At 40.4% G+C, this 15,900-nt stretch overlaps 1 protein-coding gene across 2 annotated transcripts in view; it reads right to left on the minus strand.

The window, feature by feature from the left end:
• The window catches only part of SDK1 (sidekick cell adhesion molecule 1), a 1,168,267-nt gene extending 1,159,174 nt beyond the window's left edge, over positions 1–9,093 (minus strand). For both annotated transcript variants that reach the window (XM_036741470.1, XM_036741469.1), the window contains exon 1: positions 8,631–9,093. In XM_036741470.1, the coding sequence (XP_036597365.1) occupies positions 8,631–9,093 (463 nt within the window). The remainder of the gene's footprint in view (positions 1–8,630) is intronic.
• Positions 9,094–15,900: the final 6,807 nt, after the last annotated feature.

Below are 15,900 nucleotides of genomic sequence, written 5' to 3' on the forward strand. Positions count from 1 at the left end.
TTCCTTTATATAGATGAGCAATAGAGGAATCCTTGATCTCCTGGAAGATAAATTGTCTTGCCATGTAACGCAGAAGATTTCAGTCAGCTTTTGTATAGGCAGTAGATCCCCTGCCTTATTGATTTGTGCTGGAATAGAATCAGCACCAAGCACTTTGTCACATGAGAGGAGCTATATGGCATTCAAAACCTCAGATGGGAGTTTGGCTAGAAAGGGACTGATTTCAACCTGAGGTGAATGGTCAATGACTTCAGCATTGATTGATGATAGTCTGTTGAGAGCCCTATGGAAGGGTTCAGCCCATCTCTATAGGATCATGTTCTCATCACTGATCAGTGTGGCTCCATCAGTACTAAATAGTTGAGATGCACCAAAGGTCTTTGGCCCATAAATAGCCTTCAGGGTATCATAAAAATACTTTGAATTGTTACTATCAGCATAAAACTGAAGTTCATCTGCCTTTTTACTGAGCCATGAATCCTGCATCTTTCTAAGCTCTGCTTGCACTTTACTTTTGATGGTGTTAAACATTGCCATTTTAGAAACAGACTAACTATCCTTCTGGTAGACCCTGTAGAGTTCTCACTCTTCATGTAGTAGCTTCTGAATTTCCCCATTTAAATAGGTATATACAAGATATATACAGAGTAGAGAGAAGATAATTTCAGAAGGTACTAATAGATAAGAGAAGTGGGAATGAAGTCCTGCAAAAAAAATTGCATTTGGGCAAAGTCTTGAATGAAGCTAAGAAAACTTAGAGGAGGAGGTAAAGGGGCAGGTAAAGGAGCCAGCCAGAGGAAAGGAGCAGATTTGACATGGACTGTCATTATGTATGCCAATGGGGCTAAATCATAGAGTATGGATTACAGTAAAGTGTAATGAGACTAGAAAGGAAGGAGGAAGCCAGGTTATGAAGAGCTATAAATGCCAAAAAAGAGGAGTTCATATTTTATTCCAGAGGTAATGAAGGGAAAGATAGGCTGAAGGCAGGGGGAGGGGGTTGATTTGGTCAGACCTAAACTTTTGAAAAATCACCTTAGAAGCTGAGAAAGACCAGTTATAGAGCAATAATAATAGATGAGATGAAAGGTGATAAGAGCCTGTCAAAAGGCATATGAGAGTAGGGAGCATATATGAGATGCAGTGAAGGTAGAAATTAACAAGTTTTGGAAACTGATTGGATATGTAAGGTGAATAAGAGTGAGGCACTGAGGATGGCATTGATATTGCAGGCCTAGGTAACTGGGACGATCTTGGTACCTTCAAGAGTGATAGGGAAGTTCAGAAGGAGGGGAGAATTTGGGGAACAGATAATGAGTTCTATTTTGGACATAATGCAATGTCCAAAACAGGGTTTAAAACATTTACAAGATATCTAGTTTAAGATGTCCAAAAGGCAGTTATGGTTGAGTATTGTAGCTCAGGAGAAAAACAAGGGCTGGATAGAGAAGATAATTGAACCTACAGAAATTGATAAGATCACCAAGTGAGAAATTATAGAGGAGAAAAAGAAGAGGACTCACGACTGAGTCTTGGGTGATACATACAGTAATGGATGTTGCATGGATAAAGAACTAGCAAAGCTGTCTGAGGAGTAGTGAAACAAAGAAGAACCAGGAAAGAGACATTTCATGAAAACTTACAGAGGAGAGAGTATCCGGGGGAGGAATAATTGATAACATCAAACACTGCAGAAAAGTCAAGGACCAGGATTGAGAAAAAACATTAAATTAGTCAATTAAAAGACCCTTGGTGAGTTTAGGTAGGGTAGGTTTAGCTGAATGTTAAGTTCAGAAGCTAGATTACAAGCAGTTTCTAATAGAGAGAGAAGAGAACAGAAGCACCAAGTGTAGATAGCTTGCAAAAGAAGCTTAGTTATTAAGGGGAAAAGAAATATAAGACAACAGTTAACAATGTTAGGAGGACCAAGTGAAGGCTTTTTTTTTCTTTGTTTTGTTTTAGGATAGGATACCTGGGTATATTTGTAGGATGAGACTGAACATGAGAAAGAACAGAGATGAGAACAGGGACCATTTGCTGGAGAAGGATGAACAAGGGTACAAGTAAAAGAGTTGACCTTGTCTAGAAGAATGCCTATCTCTTTAACCAAGACCAAAGTGAAGGAGGAGACAGTATGAATGATGTAAGGGGTGACAAAGAAGGAGAAGAAACAAGAGAGAAATATTTTCAGAAATGAAAGTGATGGGGAAAAACATATCAATAAAAATCAAATGTCTTTTTATTAAAAGACAGTCAAAAGCTTTTTTGTTCCTACTCTATCTGATAGATGAGCCCAGGTAGCAATGGAAAGACCAAATAAAGGCATTAGAAAAATGATTCAGGCATCACTATAAAGGACAAATTGGAAAGGGCAGGGTGTCAAAGCAGTAAGACAAAGGGTTTTTATCCATCTGGGGCTACCAAAGTGGTCAAGACAGGGAATTTAAGAGACACTTACCCACTATACAAAGAATACTTACATGCTTAGCTATCTCCCACCTGTATGAATACACCTGAACTATAACAGCCCTTGTCACATAATTTCTACTTAAACAAAACATCTGATAGCCCTTTATGAGATTTCTTGTAGAAGATAAAGAAATATGGTCCTCATGATAGTGCAAGTAGGTTAATTTATAGCTGGTTGAATGATAAAACCCAAAGAACATTTATTAATAGACTGATACCAAGTTGGAGGGAAGTCTTCAGTGATCTGCCATGGAACTCTGTCTTCACCTTTTCCTCTCATTCAATATTTTTATCAATGACTTAGATAATGATAAATGTCATGACTATCAAATTTATTCATAAGAAAATTTCAAAAGATAGGCAATATGTTGGATGACAAAATCATGATTCAAAAAGATATCAAAAAACTGATACCATGAACCAAAATTTATGATTATTGAAATTCATTGCTGTGTACAGGACTGGCTTAGTAAGCAGTTCATTTTTTTCTTTCTTTTTTTTTCTTTTTTTTTTTTTTGGAGAGGGGAAGGCAGGGCAACTGGGGTTAAGTGACTTGCCCAAAGTCACACAGCTAGTAAGCCTAAACTCAGGTTCTCCTGACTCCAGGGCCGGTGCTCTACTTATTGCACCACCTAGCTGCCCCTGTAAGCAGTTCATTTTTAAAAGTGGTGTAGATTTTAGCCAATTGCATAATGAGAGGCATTTTGGCATAATGGATAAAGAACCAGTTTCAGAATCAGAAAAAAACTGGGCCCAAGTCCTACCTCTGATACATACTGATTGTATAACCATAACCAAGACACTTAACTTTTCAGTGCCCCAAGGCAGCTCTCCAGGACAAAAAGTTGCTGAAAAGGTACCAATATGAAAGGTCCTGAAGCAGGGTAAAAGCAGAATTCGGAGCAAGGTGAAGAACTTAGTTTGATTATGGATAGAGTGCATGTTTTTACGTACAGCTATGTGGTCCAGCCATGACCTACAAATTCTCCTGACATCCCTTGAGTTGGGGATTCCTGCTATCCTCCTTATTTTCTACACCAATCTAGAAGGCATCAAGTAGATTTAGACTGTTTATGAAGTTCCAAAGGACAGAACTAAGACCAATAAATCAAAGTTACATGGAAGCTAATAAACTCTCCAGAAATTAAAGCAGCTCAAAAATTAAATAGGTTGCTGTGAGAAGTTGTGAGTTTCCAATAACTGGAAATGATCAAAAAGAAATTTGATAATCACTTGACAGAGAAGATGAAGGCGGGGGAATCTTAAACAAGGTAAGAGATTAGACCATCTGGACCCAAGGAGCCCTCCTAACTAACAGTATATAATTCTAATTGATGATTCACCCACATTTGAAATCATAGCAAGCAAATCCAGCTACCTTAGATTAATTTATTAATCTTAATGTTAATTAAGATTAATCGATTCAGATTAATTTAGCTTGGTACTTAATTCAGAAAACTGGATTGTGTAACTTTTCCTTTTTATGCTTTTTCTTTCATGTGTTACCTTAGTTTTAACAAAAGCTCTTTTTAAAAACCTTCTATCACTTCTGAGTACATGTTAAAGAAATTTTCCACCTTAAGAGTAAATGTTAGTGTACCCCTAGTGTCCAATCATGGTGATGGCAACAAACTACCTGCTCTAGCAATAAAGAACTTAATTAAGGATGTTAGGAAGAAAAAGCAGAGATGTGGAAATAAAAAAAGTTAAAACCAAATTCAAATGCCTTCTGCCCAGAGATTCCATCATAGATCTAGTAACTTGCAAATAACAAAAATTTCTAAAAATTCTCTCTCTCTCTCCCTCTCTCCACACGCACACACGCACACACGCACACACACACACTATCTACCTTCATAACACTTTGATTGCTCTTATATAATTACTATATTCAAATATGTATTATGGTTATCTATGTGTTTTATAATTCCTGCTAGATTGTAAACTCCCTGAGGGCAGGGATCAAGTCTTGTTTATCTCCTCTAGACACTAGACTCAGCCACCTGCACATAATAGAAACAATATTATTTGAAGAACTGATAAATAGAAGTATGAATAAAATGACTTTACATATATATATATACATATATATATATATATATATATATATATATATATATATATATATATATATATATATACACACACACACAGCCATCTCTGGGGGAAGGGGAGGTGAAGACAAAAAAAAAAGAAAGTTGCATGATAACTTTATTATATATTTAAAAGGAATAGCAAGTTGTACATAATGGATTTGCAGTTTCATGTGCAATCATCTTTTTTTCTATTTTACTATATTATGGAAATGCTTGTTTTATTTCTTAAATTCAGAATAAAATTTTTTAAAAATTTTAAATAAATAAAATTTTCCTGAAGCAGCATCTGTTCTTACAGTTAATGTTCTCCCTTCACAGTGATTACTGGAGGTCCTGAAAATTATTAACACATTATCCTGAATTTCATTCTCTCTCCTTTCCTCCTGATCCCATAGGTCTCTAAAAAGCTCTAAACTTTTTCACAACTCCATCTCAACCTAACTGAGTGGGACTCCCAATCGTCCCCATTCACCATCCTCTCCATGAAGCAGGCAGCTATGTCATTGTTTCTTCTCTGCAATATTACCAGGTTAAAGAAACCTCTCTGTTCCATTCATGTAACCTGCCCAGAGATGTCCCTGACTATCCCTTTTAAACTCAATACTTAGCATAAGAGGAAATCAGGTAGTAGTTAGGGAGGAAATGAAAAGGGATTCAGATGACGTTAGTGAAGAATTTTTGGTAATACAACCATTCAATATTTTGGTGCTTCCTTTAATTGTACATTGCTGAAATTTTCAAAATTTCTCTTCTTCAAAATATAAGGATTGCCTTAAATATGAGGTTGTAGTATTCAGGCCAGTTCAAGATGTTTGGTCATTTTTCTGTGGTGTCCAACTCTTCATGACCCTATTTAGAAATTTTTTGACAAAGATACTGGAGTGGGTTGCCATTTCCTTCTCCAGCTCATTTTACAGATGAAGAAACTGAGGCAAATAGGGTCAAGTGAATTGCCCAAGGTCATGTGGCTACTGTCTGAGGCCAAATTTGAACTCAGGTCTTCCTGTCTCCAGGGCTATCACATTATCCACTGCACCACCTAGCTGCCCAGTACCATATTTCTAAAGTCCTATAAGTATTTAAATGTAAAAATATTAGCAATTTTTCTTCTCATTAAACCACATTAGTTACTTTATCTTTCTTTTATAATGAATACCAGTGATCACTGATGTGGCATGGATGTGACAATACACCAATGTTGGACTCTAAAGAGTCAGTAACTAATACAGAGTAACGAGCTACGTTTACTCTAATGCTCAATACAATCCTTGAATATATGTTATGGTTTCTTCTGACTCAATAGTAGGCATAGGTATCTACAAAACAGTATCAGAAATAATATCCTTGTCAACAGGCCAAAAGATCTCATGGGCATCTCTCAACTATCTTTTAGTCCAAAAGTCACACTTCCAAAAGTTGAGCTCTAGCTCCTCAGTGGACAAAGCTAGTAAAATACATATTTTACAATACTTTCATTTTGAATAAAAGATTTTTATCTCAACTACAATATCATAGTGCTTTTTAAAAAAATCCTCACAAATAAACATATATAAAATAATCATAAGAAATTATTCATGAGATAAAATTTAGAAATAATAGTGTTAACTTTCTAAAGTTAGATTTGAAAGTTTTCCTAGATAAAACTGTTCATCACACAAAGGATTCACAAGTTACTCATAATTTCAGTATTAAACATGCAATTTTGCTAGTTTGATTTTTTTCCAAATGTGTCATGAGAAACTGATGTAGTGTTTCAAGAAATTCAGAATAAATTAGTAAAAACTTTGTCTAGTTACACAGAAATAAAATAGTACTTATGACTCGACTTCAGCGTAGTCATAAGTTTTCCACTTAGAATGCTGTATTTTATCTGATAAAAGATTCAAGAAAATGTCATGTAACACTCCTGCGCATATGACCAACTCATCATCCCATCAGAAATCTCTATAGCAGCACCAGAATTTTCATTTTCAAGATACATGAGCTTTTGTCAAATAGTGACATCTCCCCTGTAATATGAATTTTCAATATGATATAAAAAATGATGGATATATCACACATTTCAGAGAGCAGAGAACAGCAACCTGTCAATGAATTTAAAATTTGTGACAACCTATTTGAAGTTCTATTCTCTAAAAGACCAGTACACTTTTATAAACCATGTAAATGCAAAACACTTGCAAATGTTTTTGTGGAGTATGAGTAATAAGTTCTTTCCACAAAATGTAATTGTTGCTTCTGTTGTTTAAAGGACATGTTATCTTTTCATTACCATTTTAGTTATAAAAATATAAATTGGTAGTCCTAGAAATTCCTATGCATAGATGAAACTGATAAAAAGTTGCCATATCTATAACATATGCAAAACAAAGCATTGGCTAACTCGTCCCAACTATTTAAACTTACAAAGCTTCAAGAGCATCATATTTACTGATCCAAGGAAAGGTGCAAGTTACTGTTATCAGAAAACAAATGGAAAAACAATATTACACTGATTCAGACACTTTTTACTTAAGTCTATGTCTTCTGACAACTTAAAGACATAGAACCACTTTTAAATGTTCTCAAACTGAGCCAAACAACAAAAAAGAACAGTGACATTTAAAACTTCCAAACAGATTTAACAAGCAGTATAGTACCAGCAATACAGCAATTTCTGTTTTCATATAACAAAACAATAAAAGCATTCATTTACAAAGCCCTTATAAGTAGTTTAGAGAAAAATGATGATACCTAAAAGAGGAGCAGATTAAGAATGGGAAACTCATTATTAAAACAGAGAATAGTTTTTTCCTCCTGAGTTAAAAAAATCTTTAAAAATGGAAGATTTTATATAATTATATAAATTCCATAAACTCTGAAGATCAACAAAAGCTTAATGATACCCTCCTTCCATATATAGTTATCTAAAACTGATAATACACAGAGCTCTTTGCTATGATGTTCCACCAAATTGTCAGGGAGCACCTACTTAAGTTTCTGAAAAGGCTAAATGGAAAATAGCTATGTTATTTTTTTTAAAAAAGTGTTAAACATTGTTTGTTTTTTAAAAAATCATTAAACATTAATGAAATAGGATGTTAAATGGAATAAGGACTGTTCTTGATTTAGAATAAATACTTCAAAATAGAAAAATTTATATTATAAACATTCATTAACTTCAACATTTCAAGTCACCAGATCATCTTTCCTCACTTTAGAAGCCACTACTGTGTTCAAGCAAAAGTAAAAGTAACACGGGTCCAAAAATCAAAAACAAAGTGAGAACTCCATTTAAACTTTTGCACAACCAGTCTTAACACCTGTTCTGTTACACATCCAAATGAACTCAACAATTTAGGAGAACTGAGGAAGTGGAGGGAGGAAGGAGAGAGAAAGGGGATGAAAATAACTGAAATTTAAAGTGACTTGACACTTCACAGTTCATGTCTATTGGTGGCTTGTCACCTACCATTTAGAGACGCAGTTGCATGGGAGAGTCTCTAGTGTGGAAAAACCTAGGTATGAATCAGTTGCAATTTTGAAACAGTAAAATGTTCCCTGGCAATTCCAAAAAAGAAAGTGAATGATAATAAAAACAAAGCTTACCTACCATGCTTCTCAATTGTAAAAGGATTTTTACATGTCTGAGTTAGTGCTACTTAGGACTATGTAAGCCTTTTTTTTCTTGACTTCTCTCTGCTCTGATTCTTTCATTAAAACACAGTCTAAAGTTAATCCTTTGTCCCCAGAGATAGGCTCAATTATTCTTTTGGCACAACTTTAGAGAGAGGTAAAGGCTGATGAGTATTTTATTAATGAAGCAATGATTCCTCAAACAAAAAGATGGTAGGAAAAAGGAAGGCAAGGAAGGGAATTGGGCTTGGAGCTAGCTGCCAACATATACAGAAAGGATCACACAGACATTTCCACTACCATGCAGAAAATATTGATTGATCACAAATCCTATTCCAGTTAATTCTTTAATGCAAAAAATTGCCATCCTTCTAAACCAGCATTTCTTAATTTCTAAGAAGGAGATAGGACAAAACATGACTATATGAACAAAATATCTCTGGGTCCTACCTTGTGCCAGTGCTTGAAACATGTGGAGCTGAAGCAAGAGAAACGCCCACCATCCACGACAGAAGAAAAAGAAACATAAGTTGAACTTTATCATTTGTTTTCTCCAGCTATTCCTCCGTGCCATAATCTCTCCTCCGACCTCTCTTCCAATCATTATATCCTCCCTGACTGCCTTCAGATCCGAACGCACGTTTTCATCATCATCCTTCCCAGCCCACTGTGAGGCTGGGCTTTCTTTGGTTAAGTGGGAACTTATATTCCTGTTGCTCCGGTGCTGAAGTTTGGGGGATACTGGCTTCTCTTGCTCATAAGAGGCAAGGACCTGGTGGTTTGTGCTCACTTGGCATGCAACCCGAAGGCAATACTCCGTGTGCATGACTGTATTATAATCGCCATCTAAATCAATGTATCTTGTAGAAGTATTGATTGCGCCAAAACAACCAGTCAGAAATGTGAAACACATGTTTCTCTGCCTTGTCACATCCAATGCCTTCCACACAGGCTGAGACAGTGCAAGTTTACTGACGCTGGCTAGGATTTCGGTAAATCTGGATCCTTCATCGCAGCACTGTAACAAACACGAGATTGTTCCATTCTACCCAGCCAGCGACTGAAGACGGCAAGCCAGAGAGTACCTTTCACATACCGCAAAGAGGACGAAAACTATATTCCCATTAGATTGTCACTGATCACGGTAGTTTCCAGGTTTCAATTCCCTGTGAAATATTACATTCTTTTACCACTTTGGGAAAAAAACCCAACAAATAGAAGAAAAGGGACGGAAGGAAGCACTCTTATTATCAACCTCCCGTAGGGACGGTTTACTTCAGACCACTGCAAAATTAGTATTAGGATAGTAGATAGGGGAGTCTCCAAACATCCTGCAACCTCTTAGTTGCATGCGCCCAGAAATATGCAAGCGTACCCGCTTTTCTAGGATACAAAAAAGCTACGATCTGTACTGAGAGCAGACAGAGGAGGTTAGGAAATGAAAAGGGTTGTCTCGGGCAGGTAAGTGGCTTAGTTCTCGCTCGGGTTGCAACCGGCCTGGCAGGGAGGGTGGCCAGTTGCGGTGTGCGATGATAGAGAGGGCAGCTTGGGGGGAAAGAGGAGGACTAAGAAGAAGCCACTGAGGGTGGGCATGGGTGTGGGAGGGTGTGCAGGAGAGGCTAGGGGAGAGTAGGGAGGAGAGGCTAGAGGAGAAGAAGAGGGAAGGTTTGTACTGGCAAGGAAGGGCGAGAGGGGAACGTTTCAGAGACAAGGGTTTAGGGCTGGGTAATAGAGAAATGAGAGGGGAGGGGAGGGAACACACATCTAAGGCTGAACTCTTACAGGCAGTTCGGAAGGACAGTCGAGAGCACCCAATGTTCAAAAGGGAGGTGTAGGTGAACATAGAGCGTGAGGGAGCTGAGGATAGTGAAGGGGAGGGTGAAGAAAGAGGAGGAATTGAGTGAGGGACAACCCCTCCAGCCCAAGACCTCTTCTAGCAGCTGGCGCGGTAGAGGAGGGGATGTCTTCCTGGGGTGAAAGACCCCAGGACTTGCGGGGTATGATGGAGAGGAGGATAAGAATGCTGTGGAGGAAGGGTGGGGACAATCAGGGTAGCGGACCTGCTGAGGTGGGGAGGGCGAGGCTGCTTGGGAGGGGGGACTGCTGGGGTGACGAGTGAGAATGCTAGGGAAAGGGGACTGCTGGTATGGGGGGGGGCGGTAAGAAGGCTGGGGAAAGGGAGATCCTGGAGGGACAGAGTGAGAATGCTGGGGAGAGAGGACTGATTGGGTAAGGAGGGGGTAAGAATCCTGGGAAGAGGGGGTTCCGGGGCGAGAGGGCGAGAATGCTAGGGGAAGGAGCCTGTTGGGGTAAGGAGCGGTAAGAATGCTGGGAAGTGGGGTATTTGGGGGAGAGGGGAAAAATCTTGAGGAAAGGGGACTGCTGGGGTGAGGAAGGTAAGAATGCCGAGGAGAAGGGGTTCCTTGGGGGAGAGGGGGAGAATACTTGGGAGAGGGGATTGCTGGACGTCGGGCAGAATGTTGGGGAAAGGAGTACTTGGGGAGAGAGGGGGAGAATGCTGGGGAAAGGGAACTGCTTGGGAGAGGGTAGTGATAACGTTTAGGAGAGGTGGATTCTAGGGGGAGCGGCGGAGAATGTTGAGAAAAGGGGGACTGCTGGGTTAGGGGATTAAGAATCGGGGGAGGTTCTTGGGGGAGAGGGTGAAAATGTTGGGAAAAGGGGGACTTTTGGGTTGGGGGATTAAGAATGGGGGGAGGTTCGTGGGGGAAAGGATGAAAATGTTGGGAAAAGGGAGACTTCTGGGGTTTGGACGGTAAGAACACTGGGGAGAAGGGGTTCTTGGGGGGAAGAGGTAAGAATATTGGGGAAAGGGGACTCCTAGGGTGAGAAGAGTAAGAATGCTGGAGAATAGAGGGGGTTCGTGGGGGAGAAGGTGGGAATGTTGGGGAAAGAGGATTCCTGGGGTTAGAGGGATAAGAATGCTAGGAAGAGGGCGTCCTAGGGGAGAGGGGGTAAAGACTGGGGAGAGGGAACTGCTGGGATTACGGGGGTAAGAATGCTGGGGGCGTCCTGAGAGAGATGGTGAGAATACTGGGGTGCAGGGCGGAGAGCGTGTGTGCTCGCGCTTCACAAGTCACCCCAAGAACTGCTGCCTCGGACACCCTCCCCCAGTAGCCCCGGACTCCTCGGACATCCCTAGAAGCCAGGAGCAGCGAAGAGGAGTAGAGGGCGTCCGAGGGTCCTCCTCTGCCGCAACAGCTGGAGGTGGGAGGGGGCACACTGGGGAGCATCCCCTCAGATGCGGATGGGGATGGGGGGGTCCACTCTCACTGTCCCTCTCCCTCCCTCCCTCCCTTCGGTCCGCACCGAAAGAGTGCCCCCGGAAGGTCTGGGGGACCCTTCATCACCCACCCCCGGCGCCCGATTCCTTCCGTGGCGCTGTCCCTGAAGAAAAGTGAGACAGGGTAGAGGCGCCTCCGCCCGCCCGCCGCCCTCCAGCCTTTGCCGCCGCCGCCGCGAGAGCGCGGCCAACACTCACCCGCCGCCGCCGCCGCCGCCGCTTCCCATTCACAGCCCGGCCACACGCGCCGCCCTCAGCCCGGAGCTGATTGGAGGAGCCGAGGTGGCTCTGGCGTGTCCCGTTCTTCCCTCCGCTACTCCCCCCTCCCCCCGCCCGGGCCCCGATCCCGACCCCCCTCAGTTGTTTTCAAACTATCGGGGGCCCGCCCGCGTAGAATTTTGCGCCCTCCCTCCCGGGTCCCCTCAGGCCTCCTTCCGCGCTTGCTACGCCCCCTAGGGACCCGCAGTGAGGACTGCACCGGCCGCCGGGCGCCCTGGCTAAGGCAAGAGGGTTGGGCTGCTTGGCAGTGTCGGCCCGGCCCGGCTGCACTCGCTCGCAAGCCTAGGCGCGCCCGGGCATCCCGGGGCGCAGGAGGCAGACGGACCCCGCCCCCTCAGTCCCCCGGAGCTACTTCTGCTGCGCGAAGGGAGGGCAGAGCGGGGACTTGCAGTTGGCAAAGAGAAGAGGGCGCCTGGAGGGACGGGGAAGTTTCCGCTCGCACAGGTGCTTCGTCTCTGCCAGGTTCTGGCTGCAGTGGAGACTGCGGGCAGCCGGGAAAGAGCCTCCTTCGCGTCTCCCCCTCCGACTAAATCCAGCTGTATCCCCGCAGCTGGACAAGAAGGGGATGGTGAAATCATCCAGCAATACTCCACTAGAATGGGATCCTATTAAACATGGGGTGGGGCTCTTTCGTCTCCTTAACGAATAAAAAACAAAACTTGGCCCCAGTCTCTGCTGGCACTTGAAAGAAGTCAGGGATTTATTTTGTGGGGTTTTAAATTATGTTTATGTAGTTATTTATCTATTTACTTATCTGATTATTTGTTTGTTTATTCATTTATAGAGTTTAGAGTACGTGAAACAAGGGAGAGGGGAGAAGTAACGTCTCCTTAACCCTAATGCCAGCCCACACTGCTTTGTTACTCCAAAAGTGCAGAGAATGAAGGGTTCTTTCCCTCACCCCTAACTTGCCTGCCAGCTGAGGCTGTTCCCCCGGGCTGAAGTTCATCCAAGAACTCATCCCCGGGGAGCCTCTGTGTTTGTCACCGTATTCCCCTGCTACCCACTGCTAGGTTTCATGCCTCTTGTGGGGAGCCTCCTCGGGCAGTATAAAAAGAAAAAAAAAAAACTGGTTGTTTTTTGGTGGTTAAACACTAAGTTACCTTAATTGGAAATGAGAAACTCGCTCAATTGGGTTTTTAATTACTAGTAACAAAGCATAATGGCTGCAAATCTGCTTTCTGAAGAGTTTGGAAGTTCAGTTTAAAGAAGATTTCAAGGTCGTTTTTGTCCTATAAAGAAATTGGGTGGCGGGGCAGTCATGGGCGCTTTTCTTGGTACAACAAGGTAATCTAGAGACCAGGGCTAATGGTGCTGCTTTTCATGTAGTAAATGTGTTATTCTTTTCTTAGAACATGTTAAAGTGATGGGTTTCTTAGGCTTTTTTCCCTCACTTTACTTTATAGCAGTAACTTGACAATAGTAAATGCACTGATGGTGAACATCGGTAACATGTCTGATGGCAGCAAGCATCAGTAGCCTGAGGAAATACAGGACTAGCACTGTGGGTGGCATTACATTTTCTGTTTGTATTTGACAGCAGCAGTCTGCCTAAACTCATTTACATGGGTATTTAAGTTTCTTTCTCAATTAATCCTTTCATCTTAAAAATGATATCCCAGTCAGGTCCAATCTAGGTGGGGGAAAAAAGGTCTTCCATGGCCGCACACCATACAGGGTTCTTTCAAAGTACTTTCATTTGATCTTTCTCACAGTCCCGTGAGGTAGTTAAAGGGGCCATTACTATCCCAATCTAACAGACGAGAAACTGAGGCCCAGGGGAATTGAAATAATTTGTCCAAAGTCAAACAACTAATTCATTGCAGAACCAAAACCGAACCAAGGTTTCTACATTTCCAAATCTAGTTCTCTTTCTACTACAGTTCATTTGGGGTCTCCTTTTTTTTTAAAAAAAAAAAGGCCTTTATTCTCAAAAGCAGTACACTAAAGTATAACCTGTATGTTAGGAATAGGGGACCTTTGGCTTGAACTTAATGTACAAAGCATATTTGTGTGTGTGTGTGTGTGTGTGTGTGTGTGTGTGTACATATATATGTATATATATATATATATATATATGTATACATATATATATATATACAGAGTATAATCCTCACCCTAATTTCATCTGACATGTAACAAGAGATACTCATTAGTGGTTTTAGTTGCAAAAAAGCAACATGATTTTAAAAGGCTTTAGCAGAAATAGTCTAAAAGGCCACAGGATGTTAATGTTATTCCATGAAAATAAACCTCCATAAAATCAAATGTACTACTCCCTACTTTACAGAGTAGGGAGTTAGAGTTTTCCACTGAAGATGAATGGATAAGCAACCTAAACATAAAATTATCACATCATTACAAAAAAACAGAGATAGGTGGAAGGAAATACCTTTTAGAACTATAGTAAAAGAAAAAAGTTCATAACATAACAGAACATATCCAACTGATAGTGGAGATAAAAGAAGATAACTTTTTTATGAAATTTAAAAGAGTTTACTCAAAATAGATGTAACTAAAATAAGCAAAGACATTTGATCGAGAAAAATATTTATGTCAAATATCTCTGATAAAAGGCCATAATATACTATGGAATATGTCACAAACATAAGACTTATCTACTCCCCATTAAATGAGCAATCAAAGGTTATAAATAATTTTCAAGAGAAGAAATACAAACTATCAACAACCATTTTTTAAATGACCAAATCACTAATACCAAGTGAAATGCAAAGTGAGTAAACTCTGATTTTTTTTTTTGCTTTGCATACAGATAACAAATGCTAGAAAATCAGTTTTGAAGGTGCCATGGGAAGACATCCACTAATACATTGGCGGGGGAGGGTTGAACTAATCTTTGGAAAATAAGTTACTAACTTATTCTTACCCATTATCCTAGCAATCCCCCTACTGGGTTTAAAACCCAAGGAAATCAGAAACAGGAAGAAGAAGAAAAATGTTTATGAAGGTGACAAAATATTCATAGAAGCATTTTTGAAGAAATAAAGAACCAAAAAGCCAGAAAGATGAGTATCCATTAGTCAGGAGTGATTGAAAAAAAGATTGTGTTATCTGAATACAATAGAATATTATTACATCATAGGAAACAGCAAAGATGAGGAATTCCAAGAAATATGGGAAGATTTGCATGAACTAATTCGGAGTGAAAAAAGAAGAACCAAGGTAATGATATACACAACCAGAATAATCTAAGTGAGAACAATGTTAAAAGGCAGCTACACTCAGATCAAATACAATGATCTATATTGGTTCCAAAGGCCACTTGATGAATTATGACCCCCTTCAGTCAGAGAAAGTTGAGGAATTATGAATTTGAAATGTTACATATGCTGTTTGGCATAGTTGCTGCTGTGTCATTTTGTTCTGCTAACTATTTTCCTTGTTAAAAGGGAGGGTGGAGGGGATGTGTTTCAGGAAATGACTGCATCAGTAAAACTTTTTAAAATAGTTGGTGTGGGAGGCAATATAAAAGGCATGGGAGGGACAAGTTGTAGGGTGGGGTTAATGAGGAAAAATGAAAATTTTCAAGAATTCCTTCCAAACTTAAATGGGAATTAAAATGTTTTATAGCAAATTCTGGTAATATTTACCATTTTTAAGCCAACAAGTTTTTTTTTTCTCCTAAGAGACATTTCAAGGATTTGGCACACATCAAGACTGCATCTCTGTCTAGGCCTCTATTTTGTTTTGTTTTCTCTTCCTTTTTCCTTCTCTTATCCTTAATAGATCATGATAGAAAATTGAAGTATTTGAGAGTGTTTTATGTTTTCTATTCTCAGTGCTTTTATTCTAAATGTAGCACCCCCTCTGGGCTCCTCACTGGCAAGTCCCCCATTACATAAAAACATATTTGCCAATGCTCTAATGGAAAAAAAATGGGGAGAGGAGGTTGGATATTCACCAAGCAGTTTTGAAAATTGTGAAATAGGGTTTTTTTTAATTAACTTTGGAAGGCAGGAAGAATGGTGGGGGGGGGGGGGGGAGGATGTTACTGTTCATGTGAGTGAGCTATGCAATAGTGAGTATAATTCCAAACGGAACCAAATGCCCAACATGTAATCATCACGTCACCAAACTTGGACTGCATCTTGATTTGCAACTGTTGAAAAAAATTGGAGG

This window comes from Trichosurus vulpecula, chromosome 1 (assembly GCF_011100635.1).
Source record: "Trichosurus vulpecula isolate mTriVul1 chromosome 1, mTriVul1.pri, whole genome shotgun sequence".
Taxonomy (NCBI): Eukaryota; Metazoa; Chordata; class Mammalia; order Diprotodontia; family Phalangeridae; genus Trichosurus; species Trichosurus vulpecula.